Source organism: Mixophyes fleayi, chromosome 4 (genome assembly GCF_038048845.1).
Source record: "Mixophyes fleayi isolate aMixFle1 chromosome 4, aMixFle1.hap1, whole genome shotgun sequence".
Taxonomy (NCBI): domain Eukaryota; kingdom Metazoa; phylum Chordata; class Amphibia; order Anura; family Limnodynastidae; genus Mixophyes; species Mixophyes fleayi.
The window spans coordinates 191,436,594-191,456,141 of record NC_134405.1 but is presented as its reverse complement, the minus strand read 5'-3'; the positions used below and the strand labels follow the sequence as shown (position 1 = coordinate 191,456,141).

The 19,548-nt window shown below is 43.4% G+C and overlaps 2 protein-coding genes across 8 annotated transcripts in view; one reads left to right on the top strand and one right to left on the bottom strand.

Moving 5' to 3' along the window:
- IMMP2L (inner mitochondrial membrane peptidase subunit 2) overlaps positions 1-19,548 on the bottom strand; it is a 906,113-nt gene that overhangs the window by 786,951 nt on the left and 99,614 nt on the right. The gene's annotated exons all lie outside the window — the stretch shown is intronic.
- On the top strand, positions 5,336-10,574 carry LOC142152406 (uncharacterized). Its single transcript, XM_075209035.1, has 2 exons — positions 5,336-5,700; positions 9,592-10,574. The coding sequence occupies exons 1-2, from the start codon at positions 5,346-5,348 to the stop codon at positions 10,185-10,187; spliced, it is 951 nt and encodes a 316-aa protein (XP_075065136.1). The 5' UTR covers positions 5,336-5,345; the 3' UTR covers positions 10,188-10,574.

Sequence of the window (19,548 nt, the reverse complement as noted above, 5' to 3'; positions counted from 1 at the left end):
GACTATTCATTAAGTGTTACGGGATATTTATTGGAGTTGCCTATTAATTTATAGAACTAGTATTTAATGCTGAGTGGTTGCTGAATGTGGGACTGAGTTGGGGGCAACATTGCCTATTCATTTAGTGAATAAATAGGGGGAGAAACCCTATTCATTAGATATGAATGTTGTGAATTTAAGGTCATGACTGGTTGAGGGAAGATAGTTGTATTAATTAAATGGTAATGATATTAATGTCAGGGTTGGTGGAAAGGGATATGCAGATTTATTAAATGTGAATTCTGTTAATCTAATGTATTCGTCGACTATGGGAAAATAAGTGTAATCCTGTCACTGTGTGTGGTTGTGGGGTGCATGGGCAAATAACGCACTCCCTCACCTGCGCTTTTCTTCTACCTTGGCTAGCTCTTGAGTGTGGGCATACATAACCAGAGGTCCCCTGCACATGAAGTTCTTATGACAATGTTAAGTTTGGACACAGGTGTGTAACAGAAACAGATGGCACAGTATAACAGAAATAACATTAATTTGAGTACAAGACCATCTGTATCACAAAATATAACTTTATTTACACACTTGCTCCACTCCACAGTGAAATACTTGCATTGCAAACAATAAAGTAATTGTGTACAGCTCCTGTCTCTTCCAGCACAGTTATTCAATGGTTAACAGACATGGTTACACCATACATCTCTTTACTCCTCTAGCACCGTTATTAAGCATTTCTCAAAATGCAAATAAGACAGTTCAATTGCACAGCATCAATGTGACATTACATACCATGTTCATCTGGTTACAGTAATTTCACAGCTAAACACAGTACAGCCACTCCCTGGTCTCGATTTGCAGGAACAGTTTAGCCTCTCTCTTCTGTATGTGCTCCCTAGATTCTAGACCTCAGCTTGATCTCCCTCACTCACAGGGCCTGATCAACCACTAGGCTGACCAGGCTGCAGCCTGGGGCTCTGGGTCCCGGGGGGCGCTGCCCTGTGGGTATTTTTTTTTTTTTTTTTTCTTCATTCATTTTTTTTTTTCGGGGTGGGGGAGGAGGGGGGGGGGGGGTCGCCGCGGGGGGGTGGAGGGCTCGACAATCAAAAGCAATGGTGGTCAGTGGTTAGCAACACACAGCCAATCGCCAGGCTGCCTGTTGCTGTGCAGCAGACAGGAAGCAGGACGTCTTCACTTCCTATCTGCTGATCTGAGGAGAGGAGCGACGCTGGCACAACTACAGGTAATTGAAGGGGGGAACTGCCCTGCATATATATAGGGGGGGGGAACTGCCCTGCATATCTATAGGGAGGGGGGGAACTGCCCTGCATATCTATAGGGAGGGGGGAACTGCCCTGCATATCTATAGGGAGGGGGGGAACTGCCCTGCATATCTATAGGGAGGGGGGGGAACTGCTCTGCATATCTATAGGGAGGGGGGGGGGAACTGCCCTGCATATCTATAGGGAGGGGGGGGGACTGTCCTGCATATCTATAGGAAGGGGGGGGGAACTGCCCTGCATATCTATAGGGAGGGGGGCGAACTGCCCTGCATATCTATAGGGAGGGGGGGGAACTGCCCTGCATATCTATAGGGAGGGGGGGGAACTGCCCTGCATATCTATAGGAAGGGGGGGGAACTGCCCTGCATATCTATAGGGAGGGGGGGGGAACTGCCCTGCATATCTATAGGGAGGGGGGGGGGAACTGCCCTGCATATCAATAGGGAGGGGGGGGGACTGCCCTGCATATCTATAGGGAGGGGGGGGGAACTGCCCTGCATATCTATAGGGAGGGGGGGAACTGCCCTGCATATCTATAGGGAGGGGGGGGACTGCCCTGCATATCTATAGGGAGGGGGGAACTGCCCTGCATATCTATAGAGAGGGGGGGGGGAACTACCCTGCATATCTATAGGGAGGGGGGGACTACCTTGCATATCTATAGGAAGGGAGAGGGGGGACTGTCATGCATATGTATAGGGAGGGAGAGGGGGACTGTCATACAAATCTATAGGGTGGGAGGGGGGGCTGCCATGAAAATCTATAGGGAGGGAGAGAGGTTGATATGTATGAAGGAGGGCAGAGGAGGAGGGCTGATATATGTGACTGGGGGAGTTTTGATGTGACGGGGGGGGGGGGTAGCTAGCTAGCAGAGCGGAGGTAAGGAAAATAGCTGCAAGGGGGATGGATGCAGGATGGGAGGTAAAGAAAATGGCTGCAGCAGGGGTTAAGGAAAATGGCTGTGGGGGGGGTTGTGGTTAAGGAAAATGGCTGCAGGGGGTATTTAAAAAATACAGCAGCTTTGGGGGGCAGAATCTCATGAATGTGTGGTGGTCACATGGGTGGTCTCAGCAATCACTAGAATACTAAATATTAGTGAGATGGGGCTGGTAGAGGTTTGTATTTGATTGACAACAAATATTCAGATATTGCTTATATATGCCTGTCCAATGGGGTACTTTTAGCTGGCCATAATGGAGTGTTTTGTTTTAACTAAAGGGCCTAATCATTCAGGGTTTGCATTATAATACATTTTTGCATTTTCAAAACAGGACGCCAACTTTCCAGAAGCCAGCGAGAGGATAACAAAGTTGCAAGAGAGAAGAGCAAGAACAGGTAAGAGACAATGGCACAATCTGTCTAAATTTGAATGCTGGAGAATACACCTGAACATTCATATTCAGGAGTGTTCCTATACACCTATATATTCGGAGGAGGGGGGGCACTGCGGCCGTATTAGCCTAGGGCGGCCAGAACCCTTAATCAGGCCCTGCTCACTCACTATCTGTGGAAATTCACTGGGATGCTGACATGTAAAACATTTTCCACATCCAGAATCAAAGGGCAGTTCTGAAACATTTTCTAGAAGGTGAATAGTAACTATCTGTTTTCTAAGCAGAACCCCAACTGTTACAGTAACTGAGCTTTTGACTGTTTTGAGACCAGCTATTGCAGCAATGATGGGATCAGTGAGAACAACTGTGTATATGATTTCTAGTGGAAGAAAACAGTAAGTCAATGGAGGCGTTTGTAGATCAAGGTACAGAATCTATCACTGAGAATGCTCAGGAGTTTTAGCACATGATATTTGCCTATAATTTGGAGCAGAAAGCCTAAGATCTATTACACTACACTACACTACACTACTTTGCTTCTCAAATCATTTCTTTCAGACTTTTCAGCATGGCATAATATGGGGGAATAATGTAATGGCACACACAGTTCAGAGTTAACATTGCAGCAGCATGCCTATCACCTATACCTGCTCCAGACTGCTGATTATTCGCCATCTCATGTTCTGTAAGCTGTGAGATAACTTCTTGGCCACCTACATAACAGTTGAGAAATGTGATTTTGCTAAGCTGACGCCATCTTGTTGCCTTATAGCCATTTTGTTCTGTTATAGCTTAAAGACAGATTAGATGCACCTGTTTTGTAGGAGTAATTCATTATTTGCAAAACTATGTTTATAACCTTGGACATAGCAGAGGAGATAAGCCAACCCTCCGAAACCCCCCCCCCCCCCCCCACCCCCTGGGGAGTATTCCTGTGTGATAATGAGAGAATATAGTAACATCTGTGTAAAGGGAGCATGAGTGGTTAAAACCTTTTGGGGCGTAGTTTTCTGATATACGTGATTTTTGCTATATAGATATGGACTTGTAACTAATAAAGCAGAGTGTACTATACACTCAAACCATGCAGTGTATTTAATTCTCACCAGCTGATGAGCTGATGACTGATAGATTGACACTTACAGGTGAACAATCTGATTTAGATTCCACACAGTAGACACATGGGAAATATGTACCCCTGACTTGCTGGGTGCAACTCAGGCCCCAACAATAGATTAAACAATAATAAGCATTATTATGAGAGAGGCCATTAGCCGAAGGAGTTTAAAATCATGTGTTGTGAGCTGATAATGTTACTCACCACTGGGGGGTTTTAAGGCTGTAGTGTAATCAGCCAATTAGGAAGGAAGTGGGAGTGTCGTGGAAAGAATATATCAAGCAGTGTGAGAAGGAGAGAGCTTCCTGTTTCCTGGATCCGGAGAGAGAAGCTGCAGCATCAGGCTCAGTATCTGTGTTTTCTGGTTTCTGTTAACTGTGTTTCATTTACTTTCTTACCTTTTCTTTTGCTTTGCTTCTCCTTCCCTTCTCCTCGTTTTGCTTTCTCTCTCTTTCCCCTTATTCTTGTCTACATTTCTTCCCTCAGTATGTCTTCATCCCGCCCTAGACGCTCCAGATCCACCCCAGCAAGGCTGGCCGGGTCCCCCCCTCCTCTCGCGGCCGTGTCCGCTTCTGCCCATCGCCCTGCTCTCTCCTCCGTTCACCCCCCCTCCTCTCAAAACCACCTAGAGACGCCGGGTACTCTTGGCGCGAACAGCCGGAGCAGGGGAGGCGCTGTCGGCAGCAGACCACGTGTCTCGGCCGCCGCGAGAGTATCTCGCGGGGCAGGCCCGAGCTGTGGTCGGAGGTCCAGGGCTCCGGAGCGGGCGGCGAGGCCGCTCGTGTCCGGAGCAATTCAGCGTGTCAGACAGGCTGGAAAAGCCCGGGGCAGGGGATCTCCTTCCCCCGGGGTGTTGGGTGGCGCCCGGCGGCCATCTTTAATTTCATCCGCTGCGGCGGTGTCCAGGGGTCCTGAGGGCACTGAGGGGGGTGTTGAGGCCCAGGAGGTATCCTCTATGCCTGGCAGGGAACAGAACCCGGGGTCCCCATATAGAGGGCTTGGTCCGGTTATTTTGGACCCCCTGCTTCCCCCGGGTCTAAGTGGGCAGGGTGGGGTTCACCATGGTGTTCTTCATCCCCCCCCCCCCCCGGGCGGTTTAGTGTCGAGCATCAGTCCCCTTTTCTCCCCTGTGGTCTTCAGGAGCCCCCCCCCATCCTTTTTATGTGGTCAGGGTTCCCAAGTTTCCCCCCTTCCTCTCCCCCTGGCCGGTGTTCCCCCCCCCCTCCCCCTGTTTCCTCCCCCCTTCTTTTCTCCATGGATGCTGTGGTTCAGTCGGGGGTCAGTTTTTCCTCTAACAAGGCCCCGGGTTTATTAGGTCCCCCCCCGGGTAGGTTTTCCCCCGGGGGTAGTGGAGTGGCTTGCCAGCAGTTTCCCATGGAACAATCAGCGGCTTTCCGCTCCCAGGTCCCGGACCCGGGTGAAACCTGGCGTTCCCAGCCACGTTCCATCAATCAGAACAGGTGGGATAGTGACCCCTCTTGGTCATTGCCATACCCCCCTAGGCGTTATGGTCCCGTATCAGGGACGGGCAGTAGGTGGACAGCCCCTTACCCTCCTCTGTCTGGGCAACACTTTCAGGCTTACCCTGAACCCTCCTTGGGCAATGTATTTGGCGTTACTGGTATGGTTCCGCCTCTTCCCCCGGTTTCCCAACAAGGGGGTGGGGATCAAAGGGCTCCCCCTCAAGCGGGTTTTCTGGGTCATCTCACGGCCTCAACCCCGGTGCCGGCCCCGGCTGGGGTCCTGCCTCAGCCTTTATGTAATCTGCCTTCTCCGAATTCTAACGTGTTTTCTCGTCCAGTTTCACAGGCGCAGTCGTCTTCCTTAGTTGTTCCAGCGGGCATGGACAGGTCACCTTCTCGGCCCCAGCAGGGAGGTGAGGCGGAGTGTGCGGCAGTCCAGCAAGAGTCTCAACCAGGCGGTTCGAGGGATGAGGGCGGAGCGGGAGTCGTTCTGCAGGAGGCGCAGGGAGCGGATGGTGAGTACGATGGTTCTACGATAAGCAATACATACATGTCCGGTTCAAGCATATCTACCACTAGTGATGAGTCAGCATCATCTTCCCCCAGGCAGGGTCAGCGCAAGCTAATCAAAATTCTGAACACTCATTTCGGGGGAGCTAAGAGGAAGAGCGCAGAACGACTGGTTTCAATTTCTCCCACAACGGCAGGAGGTCCCCTGGTTAGATGTGAAAACACGGCATTGTTGATAGGAGTTAGGCGCAGCATGAGGCACAAGATTAAGAAAGGTCATTATGTGGATATATTCGAGCTGACAAAGGTCACCCAAAAGGAGTTGGCAGCTGCGTGCGCTCGAGGGGGAGTGGGGGAGGATGCATACAGAAACTTTTCCAACTGGCTAACAGGGTATTGCGTTTTTTCAGCTAGTTATTTAGAAACTAGACCTGACGCAATCATAGACGTATGGAAATATCTTCACCTTATTAACGAGATGCATAGTTGTGAACGCCCAGGTACCTGGAGATTGTACGATAAGCTGTTCCGCGAGAAGGTGCACGGTCAGCTTTATATGCCCCTGGCTTTTAAGGATGTTGAGATCTGGTTGAGATTAAATAGAGCTCAAGTGTGGGAGGTGAGCACGGGGTACGGTCCTCCGCAGTTAACCAGGTTTCCATATGGGGGGAGACGAGGTGCTCCCCAGTCCTCCAAAAACCGTTGCTTCGGCTTTAACAATTCCTCATGCGGGAGGGGGGATTCGTGCCGGTATAGACACGTCTGCACCAATTGTAGAGGTAGTCATCCCCTTAAAGAATGCCCTAGGGGCTCCGTCGGAGTCGGTAGGGGACGGGGAGGGGCGGGGGGTTCTGTCTAAAGCGGACTCCCCCATTATATTCCCTACCCTTTGCAAATGGCTGTCCCTTTACCCAGATGCGGCGCAGGCCTCTTTTCTTAGGGAGGGTTTTCGCCTTGGTTTTCGTCTTCCCATAAATAGTGGGGTGGCGGGTACTGCCGCCAGAAACCTTCGCTCAGCGTATGTACACCCCGACATCCTAGCGGAAAAAGTAGGTAAAGAGATAGGCCTTGGTCGCATGGTGGGTCCTTTTTCATCCCCTCCCTTTCAAGACTTAGTCATTTCCCCGGTGGGAATAGTACCTAAGAAGGCCCCAGGAAAATTCAGGTTAATCCAGCATTTATCTTACCCGGCGGGTAAGTCAGTTAATGATGCAATTGACCCCCAAATTAGCTCAGTGGTGTACCAGTCCTTTGATGATGCGTTAGCACTAGTGAGAGAATTTGGCAATGGTGCGCTTATGGCCAAGCTGGACATAAAATCGGCTTTTCGCCTCCTTCCGTTGCATCCAGAGTCCTTTAAATTTATGGGTTTTAGAATTCAGAACCATTACTATGTGGATCGGTGCCTGCCAATGGGCTGTTCAGTATCGTGCGCATATTTTGAGGCGTTTAGTTCATTCCTCCATTGGTGTATCGGGGCAGGGACGGGACATCGCGGCATTGCGCATTATCTGGATGACTTCCTGTTTATAGGTCCGGCTAATTCCCCTAGTTGTAAGGAAACACTGTATGCTGCGCAAGCGTTATTTCGTGTGATGGGGGTGCCAGTAGCTGCAGACAAAACGGAGGGCCCGGCCACATGCCTGAGGTTTTTAGGTATCTAAATTGACACATTGGAAGGTTGTTGTCGTTTACCATCTGATAAAGTGGCTAAGTTACAATCCCTGATACGAGAGGTCTTGGCTGTTCCATCTTGCACGTTGCGTAAAGTTCAATCGTTGCTAGGCTCTTTCAACTTTGCCTGCCGAGTAATACCCATGGGCCGAGTATTTTGTAGGAAGCTTCAGCTAGCAACGTCAGGCTTGCGTAGTCCCCATTCCCAGGTGCGTTTGTCAACAGAGATTAGGGAGGATCTAGGCATATGGAGTCGTTTTCTAGTGGCTTTTAACGGTGTAAGAGTATGGCCAGCACCCGCAGTAGCTAGTACATCGTTGGATTTGCATACAGACGCATCAGGCTCGAAAGGTTTTGGTGCCTTTTTTCAAGGGGAATGGTGCGCGGCACCCTGGCCGCTGTCATGGAGATCCGAAGGCCTGGTGCGAAATCTTTTAACGTTAGAGTTGTTTCCCATCGTTGTGGCTTTAGAGCTGTGGGCTGTCCGGTTGCGCGGCAGGAGCGTGGTTTTTTGGTGCGACAACTTAGGTGTGGTGCAGGCTATTAACAAGCAAAGCGCCTCCTCACACACAGCGATTAATTTGCTCCGTGTCCTGGTGTTGAGGTGTTTAGAGTCTGATATTACCTTTCGGGCACGTCATGTTCCTGGCGTGGACAACCAAATAGCTGATGCTCTTTCTCGTTTTGAATGGCAGCGTTTTAGATCTCTGGCTCCGCATGCAAGTTTAACTGGCTTACAGTGTCCTCCTTATGTTTGGCAGATGGTCCGTTAGGGATAAGGTGGCTAGCAGAAGCGTCCTTGGCTCCGGCAACTAGAAAATGTTATCAAGGGGCATGGGATCGTTGGTTGAGTTACTGCGCATCTTGCAACAGCGACACTTCAGGTCAGATTCCCTCCATTACGGGTTTTATGTGGAAGTGTTATAACGAAGGGGTTTCTAGAGCAAAGATGGGGTCCCTTTTGGCTGGTATTTCATTCACGGCTAAGTTGAACAGCGCGCAGGATCCCACAAAGTCATTTATCATAACTAAAGCGCTGAAGGGTTGGTCCAGGATTCAGCCTATGACTAGTGACACACGCCGGCCGATTGACGGGCAAATTTTAGCCGGATTGATTGCGGCGTTGCATAATTTAGCTACAGATGACTATGAGGCTTTGCTATTCGGGCTGGCTTTTCCAATGGCGTATCACGGTGCCTTTAGGGTTAGTGAGTTGGTAGCCAGATCTAAGAACGACAGAGGGGGAGCTTTGTTGTTTAGAAATGTTGTTTTACAACCTAATGTGATACGTTGTAAGATAGTCAAGTCCAAAACGGATCAGCTAGGCAGAGGTCATTGGTTAGCGATTACGGAGCAGCAGGAAACATCTATATGCCCGGTCAAGCTGGCCAATCAATTCGCTAAAATTCGCCCCCCAGGGGAAGGTTTGTGGTTAAGTCATTCGGACAATACGCCAGTAACTAAATTTCAGTTTAGTGCTTTCATAAACGGGCCCTTGGGGAGGTTGGCCTTAACCCTGTTGAATATGGCACGCATTCTTTCAGAATAGGGGCGGCCACCGCCGCTGCAGCCAGAGGGGCATCTGTCAATGAGATTCAAGCGCTAGGGAGATGGAAGTCACAGGCCTATAAGAAATATATCCGGCCGGATAAATGAGCCTTGTAAGGGCTCTTACATATATGGTCATGTTCTCTCCTTATGTCTCTCATGGTTCTTTATCGCTTTCATCTCTTCTTTTCTCATCTATCACTTGGTGACCCAGGGTTATGCTGCTCGCTGTGTTAAACGGGGGCATGGAGGGATTTTTCCTCTTGTTTTCCTTGGCAAGGCCTGATTAGTGTGTGTGCCTCCCGGGGTTTACAAGGGGTTTTTACCTACATATGGGTTACCAATTTTCCATTTCATTTTGTTAAGAATTAAAGAATAAGGATAATTTCAGCTTAGCGAGACAAAATAGATGAAAATAAATAAATAAATAAACGAGACAAAATAGATAAAATCAATTGCTTCTAGATTTAAAGATAGGATCTTTTTTCCCTTTCCAGTATTCGAATTTAGTTGGGGTGGCCCCTCTGGTATGGAGGGGATACCTCAGCGAAGTGTTAAAATTGAAATAAAAATAAAAATAAAATAATAATATAGTTCTGTTTTTTAACACGGTTGTTTGGTGGATCATTTCTCAGATACGGTTATGATTGATGAGACTATTCAATTTGTTTTAGGTTTTTCGGTGAAGAAGACAAGGATATGGGTCGTGGGTCATTCATTTATCTTTTGGGCTGCGAAGCACAGGATAGCGGAGAGGTGGTCCGGTTTCACACACCCAGTTGACATCCGCTGGTTGGGTAAAAGGGGCATGGTATGGGCGGCTTTGATTCCCAAGTTAGGGGAAGAAATAGAAGTACACGGTACCCCGGATATAGTGGTCATTCATTTGGGAGGTAATGATGTAGGAAAGGGCAAATCCCTTGATTTAATCATTAATATTCGTGAAGATCTCGCACAGATACATGCCCGATGGCCTTCAATGAAGGTTTGTTGGTCCAACATAATACCTCGATTGTCCTGGAGATCATCTATCCCCCCGGCCACATTGATAAAGGTGGTTAAAAAGATAAATGGATACGCAAGGCAGAACATTAGGGGCATGCAGGGGGTTGTCATTAGTCATCCTGGGTTAACGGTAGACAAGAGGCATCTTTTTAGAGCAGATGGGGTTCATTTCTCCCCAGTAGGAACGGTTTTGTTCATAGAGAGGATTTTTTCAGAGCTCAAGGGTTTAGTTTTTTCTTTAGGTGGCGGGCCGCGTGGTCCGTAGGGCACTCGGCTGTGGCAGGAGAGCATGGCAGTCATAAGGTTGTTAAACATACGGTACTTAATGTGTTGGCAATATAGCCTTGGTTCCCTCAATGTTATTAGACTCGTTGGTACTCTTGTAAGGAGTATCAGGTTTTTGCCTAGAAAGGGCTTGACCAGTTTGAGTCAGAGGGTATTGAGTTAATTTATAGTGTATAGTACCGGCCAATAGTTAAGGTGTTAACCTGGGTTGGTGGAAAGGAGGCGATCTTCCACCGTATTGGTTCATGTTGGTTTTAGCTGGCTGCCCTTGCTCTTCGCCACCTCTATAAAGAAAAAGGTCCAAATTGCTTATAGCTTTTGATAGTATTGATAGATAAAATAAAATAAAGATAATTAAAATAAAATAAAATAAACATATAATTAAATAATATTAATGTAATAAAAGGACCTTTTTTATTCCAAACTTAAGTCGGTGTCCGTGTCTTTTTTTTTATGGTTGTATATGTGGGGATGTTTTAAACAAAGAGGGGAATGCATTTGAAGGGTAATCAACACTATGCATTTTAAAAAACATGTAGGTTTCTGCCTGGATAGGACCTGGGATTTAAAGGTACAGTGTTGAGGCAATGGAGAAAGAACAGACCAGTGTTGTATTGGAAGATAAAGAGAGAATATGGAGCAAATTCAAGATGATGCAGGGCTCCTTTATTCCTAGATTCCCACAGGTGTAGGTTTGTGTTTAGCATTTCCAGCTACATTAGATTTCCTGTGTAAACACCACTTGCACAAAGAATCAGAAATACTGGAGACTAAAGTTAAAATGTGCAGAAAGTGATGTGGAAGTATAGAGTGATATTGTTTGCCTGGGATGCAACTTTCACTGACATAATAAACAATTCAGTGTGCAGTATAGGTGACCAATCCTTTGAGTGTGTCTGTCCTTGAAATAAACACAATATTGTATTTGTTATTTACATTTTATTCCACGGAGTATACAAGTTTAAATTTTAAACTACACCGCTGTTGTATCTTATCTCAAGATAAATAATAGATATTGTACTGAGCCCTGTCTGACAAGCCAGATGTTTGAAGAGACCTCTCAAGTTTCCTTTCTTCACAAGACACAAGGTCATGTAAATAAGCTCATAAAAACATTATCATGAATATCCATTAGTTGTACGCAAACAGACATTTAAAAATCTTAACAGCATAGCAACACAGCAGCAGCCTATAGATTGTATTTAAACCTCATGCATTCATATGCAGGAGCAATCTGCAACATATTTCAATGATCTCCTTTCGCAGCACTGTAGCATTAGTGCACTGGATGTGAATAACCTTCTACATGTACTGAGGCAAGGCTCTGCCAACTAGATAAATAATTCTACCTGCTTTATTATTAGTCTACATAACAGTGCAAGAAGAAAATGAAAACCAGACCTTTTTACAAGAGTTAAGTGAGACACATAACACACCTGCCTATACAACATGAAATGCACTGCTACAGTAAAGTATTATGCCTAAAAACATAAATCTAATAAAATATGTATATTTTTAAAACTTTAGAAAAACATTAAGCTACATATTGAAGGTCAAGACACTTGCTTAAAAACATTATAATTTGTTGCGAAAATGGCAAATCTAAACCTCCATGAACATTAAAAAAATTAGACATACAAAGACATTCCTTCTGGGCGAAACACAATCATTTACACACATTATAATACAGCATGACAATATATGAAAAGCGCTGATTTCGGTGTCTGTTCACTTTAAATAGGCTCAAAACACTTTGGATAGACACGTGTGTAAATTGAAAACACTATGAACTTAAATCCCTCTAATAAATTTCAACTGGCCATTAGGGATTTTGTAACTTCATGTACAATGCAAGGATTACTTAACCCAACTCTTCTTTTTCGCAATTGAAATACAGTGCACTGATTTAAGTGTATTAATTACTTCACTAGCATTTGCAAAGCTGTATATTCAAACAGAATAATCATTAAATAACAGCTTTTCTATAGTAAAAAGCAACCTATTGTTTCTGTGACATTTACTACAGTCAGGGTTCAGTGACCTAAATAAGTGACATTTCAGAGGCTTGGTCAAAGCAATGACATTTTAATAGATAGGTTCATAACTCAGCAATACAAACACAGAGGACTAAAATAAAAACTAACAAAAAACAAATAGAATGAAAGCTTAGTTAGTGTAAAAAAATAAAAGTAAAAATACAATAAATTGTATACATGTCATATTGTTATTATATCTTGGAGGATAGATGGCTTACGTGTTGCGGGTAAACAGTGCGAATGGACTCTGAAAGGGTGATTAATAAATCAATTTAAAGGGACTTTTGGTTAGTACACACTATACTTTTTCTTGACAGATCTAGAATTCGCTTTTACTGACAGATCTATAATGCCATTTGTTCTATAGTTTTGTCAAAGAAAAAGGTACAGTACAGCAATTACTGTGTCTCTCTGTTAATCACCATGTAGAAATCTATTCTCTATTGAAAGGTCTCACATTTGTTATGAGGAGCCACATGAAATTATTATACTGCAGGTGAATTTAATGGTTTTATGGTGTCCTGCTTTGCATAGTTTTGCAGAAACCATCAACCAATGACCAGGGGCGGGCTGGCCCGGGGCGCTCAGTCTTACCGCTATTAGGGCCGGATTCAAAATCGCAGATTTTTACCCGCGGCCGCATCTGATGACACGGGATGCGGCTGCGTCAGCGCACAGGCGGCCCCCAGGCTGACATCTCCACACCCGCACCTGCCAATGACCATACACATATTACATGCATAGATGGCCTCAGCTTTCTAACAGTGCTTGAACCCAGGGCCGGATTAAGGGAATGGAGGCCCCTGGGCTAAGGGGGCCTCCATTCCCCCGTGAGGTCCTCCCCCCACGTGATCCGAGCCGCCCCTCCCCCCCGGTGATCCGAGCCGCCCAGGTCGCCTGGGTTCACACTGAACCCAGGCAGATCCGGGTCTGACTAAAAAAAAAAAAAAAAAAAAAAAGAGAGAAATTGAAAATAAAAGAATAAAAAAGTCCTTTTACCTTCGTATTTCCTCATCGCTGCATTTAAAGTGGCAATAACGGACCCCACACCTGTATAATGTAAACTAGGTGTAGGGTCCGCTATTGCTGCTTTAAATGTACAATTTTCTCCCCGGCCAATAGGAATGACGTAATTTCTTCATGTAACCTGTCGGACAGACAGCGATGAGGAAATACTAAGGTAAAAGGACTTTTTTATTCTTAATTTTTTTTTTTTTTTTTTACACTAGTCGGCGAGACCCGGGTTGAAAAGCTCGGGTCTCACCATAGTACAGGCTTCCCGGGTTGGACTCGTTAATTACCCCACCAAAAGACCCGGGTCTAATTCTTGGGTCAGCCGACCCGGGAATTAGACCTGGAGTCATTCATACTGCAGCCTCGACCCGGGTTGCTGGGCGAGCCCCGGCAAAAACCCAGGTCGAGGCTGCAGCATGAAACGGGTATAAGGAGTATAATGCACTGGATGCTTGTTCTGCCACACTTACTGTTAATGCCCACTCAGTATGATAAAGGGAAGCACTGAATATTAAAATTACAAAAAAAAACCCAAAAAAAACACAGTGCAGGTCTCCTTAAAATGAAGGGGTAGAAAAAGAATAAATATATGACTGATATGTTCTGAAAGAAAAACTATGCAAAATTATGTTGGATAGATTAAGTAATACAAATACATTTTTCCTGCAAACATGCTGCATGGTATATGTGCAGATTCTAACCATGGAGAACGATAGAAATTGATTGAATCCATAATATAAACTAATCATATTTTTCCAAAACTATTTTTTTTATACAACCCAATTTTAAAAAATTATTTTTCCATGCATTTGTAGATGCACACACGCTCGGCTGATCACATGATTTAAACAAATATAAAAACATATAATATACACCATTATACATTTCTTAAAGTACTAAAAACACTATACACTATAAGGGGTGTTTCAATCAATAACAGTGGCGATTTGGGCACAAAAGAGGGACAGTAGGCAGGTGTGATATTAAAATATTAAAGTGTATGGTTCCCAATTGTATCCATTCTGAATACCTACATTGTATGATTGCTACAGTTATTGCTCATTTTTAGCCGATTTATTATTTCACCTGCTTTGTGTCATTGTCGGAAAACCTGTCAAATTATGTAATCAGCTGTGTATCATCTTTAAAACAACTCCCTATTTTGAGGAACAAATTACTATTTTTCATCAAATATTTGAAAAAAACCTTTCAAACTAGTTAATCCAATTGTGTTTTTCTTTTGATATATGTATCGAATTAGGTTTTTCGACAGGACACAGTGCATCTTCCAATTACCCAGTAATCTCCTAACACAATTAAAGTTAATATAATTACAAGTGGGAGATGTTATACAACTGTCTACAAGGAATCTACTTTCAGTATTGACAATACAAATACTTTTATACTAACTGCAATCTTTAGAACAAAATAGAAAAAAAAAACAAATTCAGAATGTTTAACGCTTAAATAATTAATTTTAGATCAATATAAGACCAATCCAAGAATATTAAGCAATAATTGCTTTAGTTGGGCATCAGACACATTAAAGAGATAATCAAATAAGAAGTAGATATTTCCAGAATTAAAACAACTCTGAATACTCCTCTATCATTGATGTCAATATTAATTTTTCGACATTTAAAATTGAACTCCAATTTCAATAACATTTTTGGGGTGTCTGGCATGGAAACCCCATGCACTTATTTATTTGAAAAATAACCAAATTATTTGTAGTGAGAATAGTAGTTATGCAAAAGTAGCAGTAGGACCTCTGCCAGGGTGAAACAATTCAATGTTGGGTCCAAATGCAAAATTAGCAGTCAACGTGTAATATCCATACTGCAAACTCTGTTGCAGTGCTCTTTACTTACACAGCTTTACACTCTTTACTCTACCACTGCATCTATCATCATCATTTATTTATATAGTGCCACTAATTCTGCGGCGCTGTACAGAGAACTCACTCACATCAGTCCCTGCCCCATTGGGGCTTACAGTCTAAATTCCTTAACACACACAGACAGACACAGACTAGGGTAAATTTGTTAGCAGCCAATTAACCTACCAGTATGTTTTTTTTGGAGTTTGGGAGGAAATCGGAGCACCCGGAAGAAACCCACGCAAACACAGGGAGAACATACAAACTCCTTACAGATAAGGCCATGGTCGGGAATTGAACTCATGACCCCAGTGCTTTAAGGCAGAAGTGCTAACCACTACGCCACCATGCTGCCCATATTCTAAATGTTCAGATGTTTTTACAAACCACTTATTAAATTCATACAGAATATTTACGTTTAAGTCACAGTCTTGCAAGAGTTTATTTGGTTGGCCTCCAATTTGAAGGTCAAAATGTAGCAGTCTAAAGTCCCAAAATTAAAGATCAGTGAAGTTGCATCGAAAGAGTTTTTCTGTGGAACTTGTTATTTCACATACTTTCTGGCGATATATGGCTTTATTCATCAAGGAACGCAAAGTGATTAAACAGAATTAATTAAACGGAAATATATATATATATATATATATATATATATATATATATATATATATATATATATCTCAAGATGTTATTAATGCCGACTGTAAATGAAATGCTTTTTTATAGTTGCTCTTAATTACGCTATGGCATGTGACAGTCATCACTATCAATCGGCACTTACATCTGCTCTGTAAGTACACACTACAGAAATTTCGACCAACTTTTTTTTTTTTTATCCTTTAAAAGTTTGTATTACATTTTGTAAACGTTTTTTAAGGGGTACAGAAATAAAAAGGGGGGAGTGGAGAGGAGGGAAGGACAGTAAACAAATGGGTAAGAAGGGAGGGGGAGAGGGGTACATACGACCAACTTTTTATGCCGAGCGATTTTACATGCGATCGATGGTCCGATCGCTCGGTCCATGGACTGCATACACACTAGCCTTGTTTAGGACGATAAAGGGAAGAGCGGACGTCCCTTTAACGACTTTTTACAGCCATGTTGTCGTGAGCAATGATTTTGATTTCGTACACACTGCAGCGACATTTGCGGGAAATGTAACGAGATACCAAGTACATTAGCATAAAGGGGCAGAGCTTTCGCTATAGTTAACACCCAAAGCTGCATAAAAAGAGAAGGCAACACTGTCTCTTCATTCATTTCAATAAAATAGAAGTTTAGTAATATAAATTAAATTTAGAAAAACATTTAACTGCTAAAGTGCAATGCAATGAATATTCCCTAATAAAATCCCTTCATATGCAATGGAATGCTCCATTCTCAGCGTGCATCATCGCTGATTGGTCCACAACAGAAACGAACGCCCATGTCTGAGTGTATAAAATGACAGAGGAACCTGTTTGGCGTCAGAAGATGGCGAGTGAGAAAGTGTCAGTGGATGTTAAGGTTGAGGAGAAGGTGTCAGTGGGGGTTGCAGCTATGGAGACGGAGACGGAGACAGAGTCAGAGATGGTGCTGGAAGGGCCAAAAAATGTTGGAAAAGTTAAGGTGGGGGATGGAGATACTCAAGAAGAGCAAAGAGCAAATCCAATGAGCCCAAGAGAGGTGGAGATGATGGTCAAAGTACAGCACCAGGACGACAAAGACATTAAAAAAGGTCAGTAGCAGATGTAGTGTACCTGCTAGAAGGACTTTATTTCATTCTAGTGTCACATAAAGCAATGTAAACTAATTTGTAACCTAATTTTTTATGTCAGAACGAAGAATTAACGGCGAGAAGGCCTGTTTAGATACCACTGATACCACTAATGTTATACCTGTTAGCAAACAAGAAAAAATTGAAAAAGAAAAATATACCAAAGAAGTTCTATACAAAGGTATTTCAGTGAACATGTGTAGACAGCTAAATGCTTTGGGAACATACCTGTACCGTTATAATAACCAAAATGGCGCCTGTTTTCCAGAATGTATGGAGGTTAAGGCCACTATTATTGCTATTTCGCCACAGGAACCAAACTATAAACTGATCTCGAGCAGTGTGCAAGGTGAGAAAATGAGAGTATTTATGTCGTTGAATATAAATTACAGATATAGAAGTTAAATGGTAAACATTTTTTTATTTCCTTGTATCGTAGATAAAGAAATCAAAGGAAATAGAAACCCAAGCGACATCAAGACCTGTTCTGCCACAAACCAGTAGCACCTTTAAAAATACTAAATACTAAAAATAATACTCTGCAGTACTCAGCTCTCTGATTGGTATGGGCGTGCTCACTTCTCATGCGGATCTTTCAGACAGCTATGTTTGTAAAAATTTTTGGACCTTTTTCCTGCAATAAAAATGTTGCATGAACACTGTGTGGTTTATTCTGGGTACTTCACAATTATAAGTTAATAAAGATTAATGTAACTTTAATAGGTTATAAAGGTTAAACTTTATAAAGGTTAAATGAGAAATGATTGCCAACATAGACGCAAAGGGTAATAACAGACGTGCTGTATACAAGTGTAACAGACTGCAGCCAGACAGGTGCAATATACATCGATACAAAACATAAGTCAGTGATGTGCGGATTCCGCACCACGTGGGACTGGGACAGACATCAAAAAATTTACATACACACGCCCCCCAGGTCGAGGAAGTATCGGATGATTGTCGTGGATCGGTCGGAAGTTTATACACACTACACAGCGGAAACGAGATTGGAACGACGGTACGACCAACCAAATGAGGCGACAATCGTCCATTTGGGCAGACTTTCGACCATCGTGTCTCTGCACACACTGACCCGGCTTTTGAACGAGCGGTCGTATGTCTGCTGATTCAGCCGACTATTGGACGAAAACCGTGTAGTGTGTACCCAGCTTAAGCTGGTACAAGTGAAACGACTAAAATCACATACCTGAGAGATGCCCAGAGTTTGAATCTGACAGATGTGTGCGCTCAACCTTGGCACGCCCTTACTTTACATTACCTACGTGCATACACCCCTTCCCCTCCCCATTCCATCCTAGAAATAGAAGGCTGTCGGAAGTGTCCCTTGCTTTTGAAAATGAACTGAATGCACTTGTGTTTGGTCTATTTCTGAGCTTGCGCAGAGCAGTTTTACGCAAAATACAGCACGTATTGGGATTTACGATCTTTAGTGAATCAGGCTCATAGTCTTCAAATTATATGTCTCAATTCTGCACCTTATTGGAGAGTTCACATTTCATAGAATTTATAGTCTATTGAGCTGCCATGACAATGAGCATTTCTACTCTGTGATCATAGTGTAGGCCTGGGAATAGGGGTAGTCATGGACTAGACCAGAAAACATTAGTACTAGTACTAGTTTAATACTAGTAATTCATTTGTTTCTCCAACTGGATAGTTCCATGCCAGACACCGCTACATACCTATTGATCAATGTAAGAATTGTTCTGTCTAGTTGTATTACTTCTTTCACAAGCTTATAAAAGGGGTCTCGGTCTGTGGTCTGTTGCAGTAGTACATTGATAGTGGTCAGATTCCTAATTTGCTACTGTCTCATTCTCAGACTGTATGCAGTTTAGTACTGCACCATGTCAGAGCAACACAATAGGTACAGCTATAACAGGTTGTATTGTAGTTTAAATGTATACACTTTACTTTAAATCAGTGTATGTGACCATGCTATTTTACCAAGTCCAGAACCGTCTTAAAGAAATTACAGTCTTGTGTACATATTAACTGTGTGACCCTTTTCTGCATTATTTCATAATTATAACTTTTTAAATTAGTAGTTTTGTAATAAAGGACAATCATTTTTTACTGTTTTAGTGTTATCTACAAATAAATGTTTTTCCTTGCTCTAATAATAATATAAATAACTATGCCTGAACAGAAAAAGAGTTTTAAAAACGAACACCAAATAACATGACTGTTAAGAGAAATCATCCAATCTAATATATAAATGCTTAGTGGCGTCTGTGTGGAAAAAAAAAACAAGTTGCAGTGCCACCTACTGGGCAGAGTTATACACTGACCTACTAAATTCTTAGTGTGTGTGGGAAAAAAAAAATCAAATAGGGCTGAAATTTGGTAGGGCTTAAACTCATTTTCGTGAGGTAATTTTACCTCATGAACACACATGTGTAGAGGCGTGCGTTAGTGTGTGTGTGTGTGTGTGTGTGTGTGTGTGTGTGTGTAAAAAACTATTTTCTCAGAAAGGGCTCATCCAATTGACCTGAAATTTGGTATACTGACATTATTTGACAAAAAAATTAGAATAGTCAAGTCAGTTAACTTCCATCATCCCCCCTTCCCCCGTGGGAGGGGTAGTAAAGGCTAAATTTACGAGTTGAGGGGTCAAACTCATTTTCGTGAGGTA